The following is a 21,558-nucleotide window of genomic DNA, read 5'->3' on the forward strand; positions in this document are numbered from 1 at the left end:
AGTGTTGTCATACACACACTCCTTTCACTCATGCATAGTGTTGTCATACACACTCCTTTCACTCATGCATAGTGTTGTCATACACACACTCCTTTCACTCATGCATAGTGTGATCATACACACACTCCTTTCACTCATGCATAGTGTTGTCATACACACACTCCTTTCACTCATGCATAGTGTTGTCATACACACACTCCTTTCACTCATGCATAGTGTTGTCATACACACACTCCATTCACTCATGCACAGTGTTGTCATACACACACTCCTTTCACTCATGGATAGTGTGATCATACACACACTCCTTTCACTCATGCATAGTGTTGTCATACACATACTCCTTTCACTCATGCATAGTGTTGTCATACACACACTCCTTTCACTCATGCATAGTGTTGTCATACACACACTCCTTTTACTCATGCATAGTGTTGTCATACACACACTCCTTTTACTCATGCATAGTGTTGTCATACACACACTCCTTTCACTCATGCATAGTGTTGTCATACACACACTCCTTTCACTCGTGCAGAGTGTTGTCATACACACACTCCTTTCACTCATGCATAGTGTTGTCATACACACACTCCTTTCACTCATGCATAGTGTTGTCATACACACACTCCTTTCACTCATGCATAGTGTGATCATACACACACTCCTTTCACTCATGCATAGTGTTGTCATACGCACACTCCTTTCACTCATGCATAGTGTGGTCATACATACACTCCTTTCACTCATGCATAGTGTGATCATACACATACTCCTTTCACTCATGCATAGTGTGATCATACACACACTCCTTTCACTCATGCATAGTGTGATCATACACACACTCCTTTCACTCATGCATAGTGTGATCATACACACACTGCTTTCACTCATGCATAGTGTGATCATACACACACTCCTTTCACTCATGCATAGTGTTGTCATACACACACTCCTTTCACTCATGCATAGTGTTGTCATACACACACTCCTTTCACTCATGCATAGTGTTGTCATACACACACTCCTTTCACTCATGCATAGTGTTGTCATACACACACTCCTTTCACTCATGCATAGTGTTGTCATACACACACTCCTTTCACTCATGCATAGTGTTGTCATACACACACTCCTTTCACTCATGCATAGTGTGATCATACACATACACCTTTCACTCATGCATAGTGTGATCATACACACACTCCTTTCACTCATGCATAGTGTTGTCATACACACACTCCTTTCACTCATGCATAGTGTGATCATACACACACTGCTTTCACTCATGCATAGTGTGATCATACACACACTCCTTTCACTCATGCATAGTGTGATCATACACACACTGCTTTCACTCATGCATAGTGTGATCATGCACACACTCCTTTCACTCATGCATAGTGTTTTCATACACACACTCCTTTCACTCATGTATAGTGTTGTCATACACACACTCCTTTCACTCATGCATAGTGTTGTCATACACACACTCCTTTCACTCATGCATAGTGTTGTCATACACACACTCCTTTCACTCATGCATAGTGTTGTCATACACACACTCCATTCACTCATGCATAGTGTTGTCATACACACACTCCTTTCACTCATGCATAGTGTGATCATACACACACTCCTTTCACTCATGCATAGTGTTGTCATACACACACTCCTTTAACTCATGCATAGTGTTGTCATACACACACTCCTTTCACTCATGCATAGTGTTGTCATACACACACTCCTTTCACTCATGCATAGTGTTGTCATACACACACTCCTTTCACTCATGCATATTGTTGTCATACACACACTCCTTTTGCTCATGCATAGTGTTGTCATACACACACTCCTTTTGCTCATGCATAGTGTTGTCATACACACACTCCTTTCACTCATGCATAGTGTTGTCATACACACACTCCTTTCACTCATGCATAGTGTTGTCATACACACACTCCTTTCACTCATGCATAGTGTTGTCATACACACTCCTTTCACTCATGCATAGTGTTGTCATACACACTCCTTTCACTCATGCATAGTGTTGTCATACACACACTCCTTTCACTCATGCATATTGTTGTCATACACACACTCCTTTCACTCATGCATAGTGTGATCATACACACACTCCTTTCACTCATGCATAGTGTTGTCATACACACACTCCTTTCACTCATGCATAGTGTGATCATACACACACTCCTTTCACTCATGCATAGTGTTGTCATACACACACTCCTTTCACTCATGCATAGTGTTGTCATACACACACTCCTTTCACTCATGCATAGTGTTGTCATACACACACTCCTTTCACTCATGCATAGTGTTGTCATACACACACTCCTTTCACTCATGCATAGTGTTGTCATACACACACTCCTTTCACTCATGCATAGTGTTGTCATACACACACTCCTTTCACTCATGCATAGTGTTGTCATACACACACTCCTTTCACTCATGCATAGTGTTGTCATACACACTCCTTTCACTCATGCATAGTGTTGTCATACACACACTCCTTTCACTCATGCATAGTGTGATCATACACATACTCCTTTCACTCATGCATAGTGTGATCATACACACACTCCTTTCACTCATGCATAGTGTTGTCATACACACACTCCTTTCACTCATGCATAGTGTGATCATACACACACTGCTTTCACTCATGCATAGTGTGATCATACACACACTCCTTTCACTCATGCATAGTGTGATCATACACACACTGCTTTCACTCATGCATAGTGTGATCATACACACACTCCTTTCACTCATGCATAGTGTTTTCATACACACACTCCTTTCACTCATGTATAGTGTTGTCATACACACTCCTTTCACTCATGCATAGTGTTGTCATACACACACTCCTTTCACTCATGCATAGTGTTGTCATACACACACTCCTTTCACTCATGCATAGTGTTGTCATACACACACTCCTTTCACTCATGCATAGTGTTGTCATACACACACTCCTTTCACTCATGCATAGTGTGATCATACACACACTCCTTTCACTCATGCATAGTGTTGTCATACACACACTCCTTTCACTCATGCATAGTGTTGTCATACACACACTCCTTTCACTCATGCATAGTGTTGTCATACACACACTCCTTTCACTCATGCATAGTGTTGTCATACACACACTCCTTTCACTCATGCATATTGTTGTCATACACACACTCCTTTCACTCATGCATAGTGTTGTCATACACACACTCCTTTCACTCATGCATAGTGTTGTCATACACACACTCCTTTCACTCATGCATAGTGTTGTCATACACACACTCCTTTCACTCATGCATAGTGTTGTCATACACACACTCCTTTCACTCATGCATAGTGTTGTCATACACACACTCCTTTCACTCATGCATAGTGTTGTCATACACACACTCCTTTCACTCATGCATAGTGTGATCATACACACACTCCTTTCACTCATGCATAGTGTTGTCATACACACACTCCTTTCACTCATGCATAGTGTGATCATACACAAACTCCTTTCACTCATGCATAGTGTGATCATACACACACTCCTTTCACTCATGCATAGTGTTGTTAAACACACACTCCTTTCACTCATGCATAGTGTTGTCATACACATACTCCTTTCACTCATGCATAGTGTTGTCATACACACACTCCTTTCACTCATGCATAGTTTGATCATACACACACTCCTTTCACTCATGCATAGTGTGATCATACACACACTCCTTTCACTCATGCATAGTGTTGTCATACACACACTCCTTTCACTCATGCATAGTGTTGTCATACACACACTCCTTTCACTCATGCATAGTGTGATCATACACGCACTCCTTTCACTCATGCATAGTGTTGTCATACACACACTCCTTTCACTCATGCATAGTGTGATCATACACACACTCCTTTCACTCATGCATAGTGTTGTCATACACATACTCCTTTCACTCATGCATAGTGTTGTCATACACACACTCCTTTCACTCATGCATAGTGTGATCATACACACACTCCTTTCACTCATGCATAGTGTTGTCATACACACACTCCTTTCACTCATGCATAGTGTTGTCATACACACTCCTTTCACTCATGCATAGTGTTGTCATACACACACTCCTTTCACTCATGCATAGTGTTGTCATACACACACTCCTTTCACTCATGCATAGTGTTGTCATACACACTCCTTTCACTCATGCATAGTGTTGTCATACACACACTCCTTTCACTCATGCATAGTGTGATCATACACACACTCCTTTCACTCATGCATAGTGTTGTCATACACACAATCCTTTCACTCATGCATAGTGTTGTCATACACACACTCCTTTCACTCATGCATAGTGTAATCATACACACACTCCTTTCACTCATGCATAGTGTGATCATACACACACTCCTTTCACTCATGCATAGTGTTGTCATACACACACTCCTTTCACTCATGCATAGTGTGATCATACACACACTCCTTTCACTAATGCATAGTGTTGTCATACACACACTCCTTTCACTCATGCATAGTGTTGTCATACACACACTCCTTTCACTCATGCATAGTGTTGTCATACACACACTCCTTTCACTCATGCATAGTGTTGTCATACACACACTCCTTTCACTCATGCATAGTGTGATCATACACACACTCCTTTCACTCATGCATAGTGTTGTCATACACACACTCCTTTCACTCATGCATAGTGTGATCATACACACACTCCTTTCACTAATGCATAGTGTTGTCATACACACACTCCTTTCACTCATGCATAGTGTGATCATACACACACTCCTTTCACTCATGCATAGTGTTGTCATACACACACTCCTTTCACTCATGCATAGTGTTGTCATACACACACTCCTTTCACTCATGCATAGTGTGATCATACACACACTCCTTTCACTCATGCATAGTGTTGTCATACAGACACTCCTTTCCCTCATGCATAGTGTTGTCATACACATACTCCTTTCACTCATGCATAGTGTTGTCATACACACAGTTCTTTCACTCATGCATAGTGTTGTCATACACACACTCCATTCACTCATGCATAGTGTGATCATACACATACTCCTTTCACTCATGCATAGTGTGATCATACACACACTCCTTTCACTCCTGCATAGCGTGATCATACACACACTCCTTTCACTCATGCATAGTGTGATCATACACACACTTCTTTCACTCATGCATAGTGTTGTCATACACACACTCCTTTCACTCATGCATAGTGTTGTCATGCACACACTCCTTTCACTCATGCATAGTGTGATCATACACACACTCCTTTCACTCATGCATAGTGTGATCATACACACACTCCTTTCACTCATGCATAGTGTTGTCATACACACACTCCTTTCCCTCATGCATAGTGTGATCATACATACACTCCTTTCACTCATGCATAGTGTTGTCATACACACACTCCTTTCACTCATGCATAGTGTTGTCATACACACACTCCTTTCACTCATGCATAGTGTTGTCATACACACACTCCTTTCACTCATGCATAGTGTTGTCATACACACACTCCTTTCACTCATGCATAGTGTTGTCATACACACACTCCTTTCACTCATGCATAGTGTGATCATACACACACTCCTTTCACTCATGCATAGTGTTGTCATACACACACTCCTTTCACTCATGCATAGTGTGATCATACACACACTCCTTTCACTCCTGCATAGCGTGATCATACACACACTCCTTTCACTCATGCATAGTGTGATCATACACACACTTCTTTCACTCATGCATAGTGTTGTCCTACACACACTCCTTTCACTCATGCATAGTGTTGTCATACACACACTCCTTTCACTCATGCATAGTGTGATCATACACACACTCCTTTCACTCATGCATAGTGTGATCATACACACACTCCTTTCACTCATGCATAGTGTGGTCATACACACACTCCTTTCACTCATGCATAGTGTTGTCATACACACACTCCTTTCACTCATGCATAGTGTGATCATACACACACTCCTTTCACTCATGCATAGTGTTGTCATACACACACTCCTTTCACTCATGCATAGTGTGATCATACACACACTCCTTTCACTCATGCATAGTTTGATCATACACACACTCCTTTCACTCATGCATAGTGTTGTCATACACACACTCCTTTCACTCATGCATAGTGTTGTCATACACACACTCATTTCACTCTCCATCTTGTTAGCATAAACCTGGGCTCTAACCTTTTGTGCAAAGCCAAGAAGAAATGTTGTCCTTTACTGTATAGCCTTCAACTTAAGTGAATACACATGGTGACTTCTTGTATCACAAAGCCTGTTATATCTGGCTTATTAACCATAGTACTATAGATTACACATGACCACAGCTATGAAAGTCTGCTATCATTGTTTTGAACCATAAGGGAAGGAACTCAAACCAAATTAACAACCACAGACCTACAGGAGTCCTAAGTCCTATAACAAAGGTAGAGGAGAAAGATCTCTATTCATGTATTCAAGTCTATCTGAAATGCAGCACATCATTTGTATTAACTGCAGTGTAAACATTTCTCTGGCAACAATAACAAACCATCCTCTACCATCTTTTGACAAAGGTAAACTCATCACAGCCATATATTTCAACCTCACAAAGGTCTTGATAGACTTGAATATGTGCTTCTGCTGAACACACTAAGTTCTGACGGCTTTGGCCCAAGACATATTACATAGTTCCCACATTATCTCGCCAGTTGCAATCAGTTTACCAGAAGGGTCTCAGATGTGGGAGAACCTCTCCTTTCAAACATGTTAGCTCCTTAGGGGTCAGATATAAATTTATACTGATTTAGTTATTTATTTTCTTATTTTTATTTGTTTATTTGGAGTGAATTAAAAAAAAAATATATATATATATATATATATATATATATATATATATATATATATATACATATATATATATATATATATAACATTTTTATTATAATAAAACCATTCTTTTTTGTATGTTGATGACTCTGCATTGTTTAACATTCCCAGTGGGACTGACAACACTCATTCTGGTTTGCAAGAGGCCTAATACTTCCTGCAAACATGGATGCCAGGCAGAGATCTTTCAAAGGATCCTCCCAAGGCCAACCCCATGGTATTCAGTCCTAGGACAGAGCTTCACTTGCTTCTTTTATCACTAAGGACGACTGTGTTGGCAAAGTTAAATACCAGGGACTCCCACTTAACCAGGTGCTCTCTAATGTTACTTATGTAGTTACCAATATCCGAAAGGTTCACTAACATTTAGGTGCTCTCTGTACAACAAAACTGTACTTTATAAAGGCTTTGCTTCACACAATCTATGCTCCTGCTTTGCCTGTCATAAAGCAGTGTGGTCATCTGCAATCTGGAACAAGATGACTGCCTAACTAATATCACAATGCTCACTGTGGATGTGCTTTTATCTTCTTATTAGTGACATGCATTATCTCATTTGGGATGGCTCTTTCTTTCATATACTATTACCTATATTCAGGGGTACCTTGCTTTTTATGCACTGCACTAAGATGGCAATACACTAGTCTAAAATCTTCTCAGTGGTACCTGCCAGTCAGGCTGGCAAATTATCAGCATCAGTTTAAAATTATGGTACATATGATTTTCCTGTGCCATGGAGTCTGTGGCATTTGGAGCAGACATTCCTCAAATATAGAATATTTTGCCAGAAGTTTATTTTATTTTATTTTACATTTATTAACACAGAAGGTAGACTGGTCCAAGGAACTTTTTTCAGCCACGACCTAGACCAAACATGGCAACATTAAGTCAATGAAAGTATTAACCAAAAATTCACATAAAAGAAGACATAAGTAATACATATATTCTAAAGCAATCACTTAAGTATTTTGTACAATGTAAAGACAGGCAGGCATCGAGTATCTAAAACTGTAGAGAAGAACAATAATATAAATATGAAAGCAGTCCATAACTGAGCAAGAGTTCACTACTGTATAGCAACAGTGTTTTTTTCTGTGATTTAAAATAAGAAAGTAGCTTCTAGCAGATTAAGACAGGAGAATAATGAAATGGCTCCCTATTGTAATGCTGGCACTCATAACACTGAATGCCGACATGCTGAAAAAAAAACAAAGAAAATGTGGAAAAAGGGCAAATATTGATCACCAGTCTTCTCTTTTAAATGTTGTTTTTTCAGGGGGACACGTTCCCCCAGACTTATATATACTAACTATATACTAACTCTGAGATCACCATACCTCTGAAAAAGGAAATATTATGAGAAGTGACCATCTCAAACTTGGTAAATTTGTTTCTTCAGCCATTCAGAATCAGCACTGCAGGGCTCTCTAAAGGTGGTCCTAACATTTTAAATGGTTACCACCAATGAAACACTTGACAAGATAGACATATATCTCAGATACAATTAAGCATGCCTACTCATACATATAACAGGTGGCCAAATAATCTACCTTCTCATTCAAACAAGGGTATCTTCATAGCTAACATGTACCCATTTATTTTCAGGGTGAACATACACATAGGGAGTTACAGCAGCATGTATTTGTGCTGTATAAAATATAAGAAGACTAGTAATGCATCATATAGGCATTCTGGGATCTGACCAGATTTAAAAAAAATGCTTTAACTGTGTACTTGAAAGAGTTGTTTCTTGCTTTGGCATTGAAAATAATTCTTTTTTAATATTTTTCTTTTAATGTTGGCAGTGTTTTTAGTGATGGTTTTATGTCATGTGACATTCTGGATTGTTGTTTAGTACAGACATGATGTCTTATTCTTCATCTAATGAGGTTCAAGCTGATTTGTAAGGAGCCAAATTGCTCATTGCTTTGTGTTGCAACAAATAGTTTGCAGTGTGTGTGTGTGTATAGACAGACAGATACATAAAATATATATGTATACACATACAGAGAAATATGGGGAGATATACACACACACACACACACACACACACACACACACACACACACACACACACACACACACACACACAAACACACACACTCACACAGACACACAGACACACACACACACACACACACACACACACACACACACACACACACACACACACACACCATACCTACATAAACTGAAGTTACTTTAGGTTTATCAATCTAAAACAAATGCACATTTTTAAGAACAAATACCACCTTGCCTATATTAATGTAAGTATGGAACATGTTGATAGTGCAGTGGTGCAGTGGTGCAGTGGTAGTGTTGTCGCCGTACAACAAGAGGTTCTCTTGTCCAATTCTTGGCTGGAGTGCCTTCTGTGTGGAGTCTACATGTCCTCTCTGTGTTTGTGTGGGTTTTCTCCAGGTACTTTGCTTTCCTCCCACATTACAAAGACGTGTCTGGAGCATTTCTCCCCAGGCATCTGATGAAAAGTGGCTTTGTTCCAAGTCGGACTTTCCCAGTAAACAAATGTTACATAAATAAATGTGGGGTCCATCATGTAATAAATGTCATATGTTTGTACTATCAGTTTAGGAATTAAGTCTCAGGAGGAGTAACAAACTCACAAATTGCCAGTCATGATCCCTAATCTTAAGTAAAAAATATTTAAAAGAAAACTCCAACTTCTCCTACAGTTTAGCTCAACTCTTAGGTTGCTATTTTCCCTACAATATGGTTCCAGTATTGTGTAGGTACCACAGACCTGCTTGTACTTTAAAAAACTTTAATTTCCTTGTCTTGGAATCAAAGGGAGGGAAAGACCACCCACTTTTTTATGCTTAACTTCTCACATAATTTGAAGAGGAATTTCTCTACACCTGCATGACATACCAGAGACACAGAGAAATTTATAGTCAGGTACTGCTGACAATCTTATAGGGATAATTAGTCCTGCTGATGTCAGCAGCATAGCACCTGCTGTACAAAAAAAGGCAGAGAGGTGTGAAACTGTTTTCCACTGTCTTTATTGTAGAGAGAAAGAGAACTTACACTGATTCACAGTTTCCAGTGTAGCCATGCCTTTCATAGCAAAACAGTGCAATAAGATCAGTCAATGGTTCAAAAGAAGTTGTCACCTCTTTTGACAAATTTACTAAAATAGCATCACAGTACTGAATTAAGCTTTAAACTTTAAATGTTTGTTGTTTACATTTCTTTACATTTTAAGATAACTTAAATATAGTATCAAAAATGCCTGTAACATTTAGAGAAAAGTCAGGAAATATTGTTTCTTGTAATTCTTGTAAAGTATTAACAAATTTACCAAAGTGTGGGGGGAGACGGCTGTCAAATCATCTTGGACTACAAAAAAAATACTTTGAACAAATGCCTGCAATTTAACTCCTTTTTAGGTTGCAGCTGTATAACTCCTTATTATACTGTAAAACAAGCACCCAGACATGCACAAATGAGGGCCATTCAAGAAATAAAGGAAGCAGTCTTGTTATAGAAGCATAGCTGGCCTTAGGCATAAGCCAACTAGGCATCTGCCTAGGGCGCCACTCTAGCAGGGGCACTTTTCCAGTATTTATTCGGTGTAGGTAGACCAGGATGGGGGCACCAGTTGACCTAAGGCCGCTCCTGTACAGAAGGTATATAATATGACAGTGACTGATACTAATCCCATTATATGTTAATGGTATGGGAATAAAGCTTTACTTCCTTATGTCTGGCATGACTCATATAAAGCAGACTTGAAATGGATTATGGGAAACAGACAGACTTGAAGAAAAGCAAGATCACATTGAAATGTCAAGCCCCATTGATAGCCATTTTGGAGAAAATGTATTAAAATGTTATAACAAGCAGATTGATTTTGAGGTGTTCAAATAGCTCAGAAAACAAAGATAAGGTGAAAAATATTTTTTTAGTTCTAATGTAGAGTTTTCCTTTAAAGAACAGCCCCATATACGTCATTTATCCTTTTCCCCAGATTTTATTTTAGCTCTGAATTACTGTTTACCATTGATTGCAGCAGGCTGCAGTAACCATGTAACTTATCTACTGAAAATGACTTTAGGTAGTTTTTCACAGATTCAGTCATAAGAATTTAAAAGGTAGAATCAGTCGCATATCATAATCACTTTTACAATAGCCACCCTCATAGAGCACCTTCTGCCTGCAGGAGGGCAAAAAAAGTCAGGCCCAAGAGAAGTTTATGAGCTCCCATTTGATCATTAAAGTTTGCTTTAAAAGAAGTGAGGGCATACTGCTCAGTTTTATATGCATGATTATTTCAAAGAAGAAGGAAGTGCTGAGTAATACATTTGCCCTTATCGCATGCCTTATTTATTTGTGGATGGAGATGTAAGTCTTCAGTTCAAGGGTTTGTGACGTAATCTGTTTTGTGGAAGTACAGGAGATCACTGGTTAGGTCCTTAACAGCATGGAGGACTAGACATAGATCATTGTGTAGGACTCTGCAAGGGGTAGAATTTAGGGACAGAGCTTCACACCAGCCTTCGTAACCAAGAGTCTTTAGTCCAGAGACCTTTTTAGTTTGGAACCTTTGGAATTTTCTTAGCTGAGTGATGTGTTTGGATAGACACCTACTAAAGGACTATTACATGCTAGAAATGGTCTGATCAGGGTAAAGTACACAGATGAATGATAGCTTCTTTTGCACTGGATGAAATACCTGTAGTTATCAATTGGGCTATAAAGAAGACTTTCCTATCTTCTGCAGCTATTTGGGGGGGGTCAAAGGATAAGGATAACTCTACAAAGGTACTAAGATCTCTGATGACAGTATCACTATGGACTGGGATACTGTCTATACTGTAAGCTGCTGCTGAGTAGTTTATCAAAGGTGGCAATGGTGCACCTCTTGGGATACTGTCTATACTGTAAGTTGCTGTTGAGTAGTTTACCAAAGGTGGCAATGCTACACCTCTTGGGGTACTGTCTATACTGTAAGCTGCTGTTGAGTAGTTGACCAAAGGTGGCAATGGTACACCTCTTGGGATACTGTCTATACTGTAAGCTGCTGTTGAGTGGTTTACCAAAGGTGGCAATGGTACACCTCTTGGAATACTGTCTATACTGTAAGCTGCTATTGAGTAGTTTACCAAAGGTGGCAATGGTACACCTCTTGGGATACTGTCTATACTGTAAGCTGCTGTTGAGTAGTTTACTAAAGTTGGCGATGGTACACCTCTTTTCATTTAATTTAAGTCTATTTCTAATACAACCTTACTGTATGTTTTAGTCCTTGTTGCAGCAATATGGTAACAGATTCTAAGTGAATGACAACACCCAGCTTACAGTCATTAGCAGCTTTAGTTAGCCATGTATGTAAGTCAGTGCTTTACAGATCTGAGAAGTAAGACGTTAAACAGAAGGGGTCCTAATACTGAGCCCTGAGGATTGCCACTAATCATCTTTTACCTTTTTAAAGTGACACTTGCTACTTTAACTATATGGGCTCTATCTGTTAGATAATTTTCTGTCATCTTACAACATAAGTGACTACATTTAGGCCTTTAAGTGTACTTGCAAGTCCAGCATGAAGAAGTGTCATTGATTTGGAGAAATTTTATTTCGGGTAGTTCCATTCTGGAGTGTGTACTGTGTGAGACTTACTAAATACTGACTAATCGACTGCAGAGGTTGTATAGGACTACTAGGTTATCATTCTCGGAAGAGACGGGCAAAATAAAATGGAAAGCTGTATGACAAATTGTTAGAAAAGGGGAAGCAACACACTGTAAAATGTTAGTTGCTTCTCCAGCATTATTTACCAACTACCAAATGTCAGAAATGATGATATATTCTATGCTACATAATAATATGTTTTGCAATTAGAAAGGCATTTTTAAGGATGTGGAAATATGAAAAGTCAGCAGATGTACTGCATGAGCTCATGTGATGTATAAGATAATATTGCGCAAGTTATCTGCAGAGAAAATGCCGTTCACAAATAATAAACATTTATTTTTATAGTATTTTGGATGTTGGATTATTGCACTGAAAACAATACTGACAATACTGTTTACTGGCTTCCTCAGTAGTTTAATACCTTGCAAATATTGCCATTTAAATTACTACAGCAGGCTGAGTGAAAAACAAAGAATGTTAAGTCTGAGAAAACCTGTTTTATTGAACTGCAGTGCAGTCTTCGATTATATGCATCACAATATATTAATCAAGAAACTGGTATACCTGACAGAAAAGAAAAACACAATGGATTTCTCCAAAGCTAGCAAAGGGATTAGATGCAAAAATATTGGCAGCAGGCACATCCATTCTTAGCAATTCACACTCAGTGTCTCACAGACTTGGAACTTAGCTCTGTGTTAATTGATGTGTTAAACAGGCACACGACATATGGCGTCAACAGAAGTTTTGGCTGATGGTCACATCAAGCTTGGTAGAACTGCTCTCATAGAAAAATAAACATTTTGTCAGTGTCATATACTGAACGTATTGATGATAGACCACAGCTATGGCAGGACAGAGAGAAGAATGCAGACAAGAACCAGCACATGCATGTTACAGCTATAATAACTGGACTTCTGCCTAAGTAACACATATTACATTTCTCTGTAGTGTTTACCATATCCTTTAGCATTACATAAAACAAATTTGTGCATATAGATCCCCTTTTGATATGTCTGGGTCTGTGTGTATCAGTGTCTATTGCAGAAGAATGTTTATGAAATCACATATACACACACAAATTCCAGGGTGAAAAAATAAGAATTTCTATATGCATTCTAGTGCCTTTAAATGCAAACCAGTGCCTCACCAGAATTATGAACCCAGAACTAAAAGCAGACAAACTAGCTTTTCCCGGTTAGGGGTCGCCACTGCGGAACTCCGGTCCGTTAATGATTGGCAGTAGATTTTTATATTTTTTTTTACGTTTTTGCAGGGGGTCAAGCCCCCCCCCCCACTGCATCCCCCACAGCCCCTGATAATTAAATATACCAACTCTGAGATTATACTACAGCAAGAAAAACAGTAAATATGCTATTCTGCTCTGTAAGTCGAGCTGCATTTAAACAGTTCAAAGTTTCAAAACTTCGATCTCATGGTCTCGACTATAAGAAATTTGAAGTTTGAAACTTTGAAATTTAGAAGACCCATCTATCTATCTATCTATCTATCTATCTATCTATCTATCTATCTATCTATCTATCTATCTGTCTACCTATGTGCATCCATCCATCCACAAACCATTTTTCCCATTATATATATATCTATATTTATATGTATCTATATATATATATATATATATATATATATATATATATATATATATATGTGTGTGTGTGTGTGTGTGTGTGTGTGTGCATTTATATATATATATATATATATATATATATATATATATATATATATATACAGGTCTAGGAATATTCACTGAAAGCACATTTCACTGAAAGTCAAATGACTGTGCACAAATCACTGAAAGCTCAATTCACTGAAAACATAATTCACTGAAAGTTATATATGGCCTTTTCCCCACTGTTGTGCGACTCTGGAGTTAGCATATACAGTAAGGGGGTGTGTGGGGGGCACCGCCCCCCACATTGGGGGGTGTGAGGAGCATAGCCCCCCACATAGTTTGGATATATATTAAGTTCAGAAAAGAGTAATTTATTGGAATTGCAAGTATCCATGTATATACTTCAAAATATTTAAAATAGGTGGGGGCCATAGCCCCCACCCCCCCACCCGTTACTATATATATTAACTCCAGAGACGCACTACAGTGGGGAACAGGCCATATATAACTTTCAATGAAATGTGTTTCAGTGAATTGCGTTTTCAGTGAATTGAGCTTTCAGTGAATTGTGCACAGTCAAATGTGTTTCAGTGAAATGTGCTTTCAGTGAATAGTCCTAGACCCATATATATATATATATATATATATATATATATATATATATATATGTATATGCATGTGTGTGTGTGTGTGTGTGTGTGTGTGTGTGTGTATTTGTACTTATCCCAACCCCAACCACATATTTATATGGTTTACTATAGGATGTTCGAACGGGACAATGTTGAATCTGAAAATAACTCGACCAAACAATCAAAATCCAAAGAGGACGAGGACAACAAACAACAGCAGACACTCAGAATTGTCCCTCTTCTGGACTCATGTTAGCACTTATTCTTGTATCCGTGCAGGTCATTCGGTGTTTGACATACTTTGCTCCTGCTGTGGTCCTCAGCATTCTGGGCTTGCAATCATAGTGATAATGCTCACTAAGGGCTTTAGCAGATTTGAAAGTCAGCACTTTGTGCTTTTTCTTTTTCTTTTTTCTCTAACTAGTAGTACATAAAGCAGTAAATCTCTATGCACTACAACAGATTATGACTGGGTCTCCAATCGTAACTTAGTACTATGTGTTGTCAACATGGATGACAAGATTCACCTTTCGAGAATTTCTTCAAATCCATGTCTCAAACACATAATATAGAGGATTATAATCAGGTATTCAATCATGAGGAGTATATTATGCGTTCAAGACATGGATGCCTAGAAATTAACTTTGACAGCCAAGCATCAATGTTGAGAAATCACAATACTATGTTATGATCAGATCTCCAGTCATAATTCTTTGCAGTGCATGGAGATTTACCTGCACCATTTACTAGTAGTTATAACAAAGTAAGATGCAGGGAGAAAAAACACAATGTTTTATCGGTATTACAATGCAGTTGGAAAAGCATTGGGGAAGTGGTTAATGTCCTTATGTATTCTCTGTCTAAGGGAGGCAGTTTGATTCAAACTAATGGCTGTAATGTAGCAGCCAGTAGGTAGAAAAAGGAATTGAAATGAAGCTATTTCAAGTCCTGCTGCTGCTGTTTACTGGCTGGTAATGTCAGGTTTTAGTGCCAGACTCAGTATTAACAGTGCATAGGGGGTTCTTAACAATTGTTAATCACCCTTCCAAGCTTTGTTAAAGTCAGATCTTGTGCCAAAATAGTTCTGAACAAAGAAGGTATTTAACTGTTTTTGGAGTGTAATCATAGTACTCCATTTACTACATAAAGGATTATGATTGGGTCGTCGATTGTAATGAGCAATTTATGTGTTCAAGACATGAATGTCAAGAAATTTACCTCAAGAGCAAAGCAGTGGAGAACTGGTTGACATTTTACATATTTCCTGTGTAAGGCAAGCAGTTGTAACCAAACTACTGGGTGTACTTAAGCAGACAGCAGGCAGAAATGGGTGTTGACATGAAGCTATTGCACGCCATGCTGCTGCTGCTGTTATTTGGTCAGCGCTTTCTGCTTTTAGTGCAGACTCTATGTTAACAGTGCCTAGGGATGCTTAACAATCCACTAAGTATTATTAAGGTTGGGTCTCATGCTATATTAGCACTTAACCAGGATATTAACTAAACTGTTTTTTGAACAAACTCACAGTACTCCAAGCACTACAATGAGGTTACAGTCAGAGACCTGATCATAATCCGCTATAGCTGATTCTGAAGATTTGTATGGTGGATCACTGCATTGTCTGATAAACTTACTGAGAGGCACACACTACTGGGTAATCACATGCTTTAGCTATCTTCTGACTTCTTAACTTTGGAATTTTTCTACCACTTGTCCTTCCAAAAGTGGGTCCAAGTACTGTCTGAGGGAGACATACTTGTAAGGCAGTGAATATGGCCCTTCTAATGGATGTGAGTGCAGCAAAGATGCTCCTGTTAAAGTGATTTGTTACAGTTTTTAAGTGTTCTTATTTTGATTTGTATGCGTTACAATAGTAGTATTACTTATTGTATTAGCAACTGTTACATGTGTTTACTTTGATGGAATTACTTCCTTGTTGAAATTGCCATGACAACAGGTTCTATTACCATTCTGAAACATATTTTTCTGTGACCCCCCCCCCCCAGCATGATGTTATGCTAGGTAACAGTGCTAGAGTAGAGATGAAAATATTGAAGTGTGGCAGGCTTTTTTTTTTTCAGAGACTTACTATTATTTTTCCAGGGCTTCAACTGCAACAGGATAAATACAATGACATTGCATTCAGATTCAGTTTTGTAGTAGAATCAGTATTATGCTGGGTGTTTCACTATTTTCCATAGTATGATTTTTTGACGAGTCATTTAAGTTTGTGCAGTGGTGACATAGTGGTGAAATTGATTCTAACTGCATGTTACACTGCTCGTAACCTGATGCTTGTTACAGTTTATTTTTTGAAAATGGCACAAATGGTGTAGTTTTCTTCTGTAGAAATAGTTACTCATGTATTGTTTTCAGGTGTCTGAACCAAGATTCAGTGTTAGTTGTCCTGTGCATAGCATACCACACACACACACACACATATATCTTCCCTCATAAACATACTACATTTTTTTCTTCTTCAAAAAAAGTTCACATTATATACAGAAGAGCTCAAGAAATACACCAAAAGTCACTCCTTTCCCCAACAGCAACTCTGTTTGTGCATGTGTGTGCAAGCACGCATGTGTAAACCAATGTGTAACACAGCTTCAATGATAATCATTCCTAATTTCATACATATGGGTAGTTTTCAGACAAATTCATACCATTCACAAACAAACTCCCCCCTTTACATTCCAGACAAAAACGCCTTGTCATACAAACCACCACTCAAACATCAACAAAAACAAGTGTACCACACAGTGATAACAGTAAGTGTGACCACAAAATGAAAGTAATGCAGTGCCCAGTTTACAAAAATATACATATTTCATTTAGTAATCAGGAGCAAAAGAAATTCATTAGATCCTAGCAAAAGCCATATTATTCTTCAATTCCCAAATGCCTTTCACTACAATATGGAGGAAGTCTCAAAACCCACATCAACATCAATATCACTGTCGTATGAACTTCCTGCTGAACTCAGATAAGGTTCATCCTTGCAATGATTTAGAATTCCAACATCAGAAGTTAAACCAATAACTTGGACATCACTGCTCTCACTAGGAAAAAACACCCCAGTCCACAGGACTGCTTTCATGCACTGAATTTAGTGGAGTACCTAATATGACATCAGAGGTCAAAGGGTATTCCACAGAGAATTACAAGGAGACAGAGCATTACACCATGAAAAATAACAGAAAATGGGGGAAATTAGTGCAAATCTTGGAAAGATTATGGTGAAACCACAGAAGGTAGCATTACAACTATAAAAGAACTATGAAGTTAAGAATTGCAACAAATCATTTTCGAGCTGGCATATTTGAATTCCCCATTACCAAGTCCTTGTTTTCTGAAGCTTCTACTCTCTTAAGTATACTCCCAGGGATTCAATAATGCCTATACTAAGTGTACACCTGTTCTGAGTGAACAGACAGCACAGACATAACTTAGACCTTCTTCCTAATTTTAGTTTTACTACTGATATTCTTGCAGCTTTAAATATTGACAGGGATTCATAAAGGTTACCACAAAGTGCAGACGTACACTTAGTGCAATCTTTCTTAGTGACTAGAAAGCACAACAAATGTGATAAGAATGTTCTTGAATACATATTGTGTAGGCCTTATTGAATCTGGCTCACTTTCTAGAATTTTAAAGTTTGTTTTCTCCTCTTTAAACAAGATTTTGTGTAGTGTTTGTCAGACATATTTTATTGATGTTTTCACATTGACATTAAGTACATCCAGTCACAGAGAACAGAGCCATATATGTCAATAAGAGGAAATTTCAACTTTGTGAACATCTACTGATCATGCACAAATGCTTAAAATCAAAATTATTGGGAAAAAAAACTTCTTAAGCATTTTTTTTCAGGAATACAAGCCCCACTGTGCCTCCACAAACCCTGCTAGTTGTACATACCAGTTCCACAGTTCCATGATCACACTATAGTAGGCAAAGGGCAACTTCCCTGATCCCTGTTATACTGCAGACATGCTAAGAAAAAAAGATGATATGTACAATCAGCTGATTTTTGATCACAAATACTGGCTTCTTCCCAGTTCAACAACGTAAGCTTTTGACCATGGAAATGTGTTTTACACACACACACACACACACACACACACACACACACACACACACACACACACACACACACACACACACACACACACACACATAAATATATATATATACACACACACACACACACACACACACACACACACACACACACACACACACACACACACACACACACACACACACACACACACACACACACACACACACACATAGTGAATATTGGCTCTAGATGACTGTCATGACTGAAGAGACACTCCAACACCATGTGCAAAAATGGGAAAAAAAGGGTTGAGGATTGATGGATGGTTACATGCCCACATGCCCACACATACTCACACACACATAAACACACACATATACAGAAGAACACAGGCATTTATTATGGATATTAAAGAGACTATACTGCATAATAACAAAAACACCAGCCTCCATCTTCCCATCTCCCCAAGTAATTGCTATCTTCAGAAGTATGTCTAGTCTTCACCTGTATGGACCAGCCAGTGTTATTCTTTAACCAACACACAAGGCCATTCTAAGTACTAGCTGTGGAAAACCCTGCTCTTATCAGGGAGATAACCAACTAACTTTTATAAACCTATCAACCTCTGCAGTTCAGTTTGTACAGTTTAACTCAGCACTCATCCTCTTCAGCAGACAGCCAGCAGAACCTCACTTACTTGGCTGAGTTGGAAAACAACTGCACCCTTCATCTCTGCATGTATACTGAACAATGTGAACATCACTTACATGGTTCATTTCGAATACAATTGCACCCTTCATCTCTGAATGTATACTGAACTATGTGAGCATCACTTACGTGGTTCAGTTGGAACACAACTACACCCTTCTTCTCTGAATGTATATGAACAATGTGAACATCACTTACGTGGCTCAGTTGGAACACAACTACACCCTTCTTCTCTGAATGTATATGAACAATGTGAACATCACTTACGTGGCTGAGTTGGAACACAACTGCACCTTTTGTCTCTGAATGTATATGAACAATGTGAACATCACTTACGTGGCTGAGTTGGAACACAACTGCACCTTTTGTCTCTGAATGTATATGAACAATGTGAACATCACTTACGTGGCTGAGTTGGAACACAACTGCCCCTTTTGTCTCTGAATGTATATTGAACAAGGTTTCATTTGTTACAAAAACAGAATTTATGAACTAAGTTACAAATGTAAAAAACAGATGCAAGATAAATGTAAGTCAATTAGGCAAGACTTAGAGACCAATATTTAAGACAATGAGCTTTGAATGAAATACATTCTTCACTCCTGGGTTAGGTCTTCACTTACTTCAATTGCATATCATTCAGCAAGTCCAAAACCTTGAGGTCAGTCTCAGACATAACTACACGTTTATTTTTGTACATTTTTTTTTCAAGAAACAGTGGAATAAATAAAACTATTCCTAATTTTCTGCCCTTTCTTATAAAATAATATTGTCAGACAATATGCATAACAAACCAACATTATTCAAGTGACTTTTTAAAACATCTGTGCTGACATAAGGCTTTACACAATCTTTTCAAGCAAAACTGAACATTTATTTTATGATGTACTTAGGTGAATCATATTTCATTAGCATGTTGACAGCAAAAAGTATGTCAAATACTGAATGCATAATTACTAACTGAATTCAGTTTATTTTCTAGAATTGTAAGTAATATATAAATGATTAGAATTCTATCTGGTCTCTGCTTTATGATCAGTTTAATGTCAGAATGATAACGCAACAGACAAGTTCTGATATCACTGTTTTCCAGAGAAAGCAAAACTGTTTTAATGCATGCTGCAGTACTTTTTCCATATCTGGATTGTTACTAGCCTTATTTGAAATGCATAAGAAGAGTCAATTTCTGAAATCTGAGGAAAAGTATGTAATTCTCTGACCTTAAGATGTAATGAAAAAATATTCATGAAGATCATAAAAGTAGAAGGGCAATCATTCTAATGCTCCTTGTTGCTGTACGGTAACTATATGCTGTATGGTAACTATACCGCAGACAGTCTTTGTAGAAAACTGCTTGTCATTCTGAAACCAAGGAGACCCTGGACCTGTTGCTATGAATACCTGCCCAGATAACAAAACACTGGGTTCCAGAGACTAAACATGCACACTTCAAACCCATCTTCACATACTCATAAAACCAAACGGTGACATCAGTTTAGAAAGAAAGAAAAAAAATCAACAGAAAAGAAGACAATAATTACCAGAAGAGAAGAAATACCAGTACATTCTGAAGTAAACAAATCTAGTCTGTGTTTCTTGTGCTGTATATCAATGTTTCTGCTTCCCCTTTCTCTTGTAGTTGCAGAAATCCAACTAAATATAAAGCAGGAAATGTGAAGTATTATGTGCTGACAAAGCACTGCAGCATCAGCTAGGACGAGAGTTTAAATGTATGATGGATGGAGACCTGGGAAGGCTGGATTCACTGAGGCAGGGTTTCATGGGAAATAAGAATTCCAATCTCTTAGAACCCACTGAAATAGAATCGGTCTCTCTCTGTCAGCTTCCTTCATACGTGTTTTCAGGATTGGAATACTATCACCATAGAAAAGTGACATCAAATA

The 21,558-nt window shown here is 38.3% G+C and overlaps 1 protein-coding gene across 6 annotated transcripts in view; it reads right to left on the reverse strand.

Annotated features, from left to right (window-relative positions):
• The window catches only part of ARHGEF10L (Rho guanine nucleotide exchange factor 10 like), a 3,087,848-nt gene that overhangs the window by 1,816,535 nt on the left and 1,249,755 nt on the right, over positions 1 to 21,558 (reverse strand). Inside the window, exon 1 of one of the 6 annotated variants that reach the window (XM_044061820.1) lies at positions 21,196 to 21,325. The exons of the other annotated variants lie outside the window; for them this stretch is intronic. Within the exon in view, the coding sequence (XP_043917755.1) occupies positions 21,196 to 21,220 (25 nt within the window). The 5' untranslated portion in view covers positions 21,221 to 21,325. Of the gene's footprint in view, positions 1 to 21,195; positions 21,326 to 21,558 lie in introns of those variants that run through there. 6 annotated transcript variants of the gene reach the window in all.

The sequence above is a fragment of the Protopterus annectens genome, chromosome 2.part0 (genome assembly GCF_019279795.1).
Source record: "Protopterus annectens isolate FY-2018-M chromosome 2.part0, PAN1.0, whole genome shotgun sequence".
NCBI classification, from domain to species: domain Eukaryota; kingdom Metazoa; phylum Chordata; order Ceratodontiformes; family Protopteridae; genus Protopterus; species Protopterus annectens.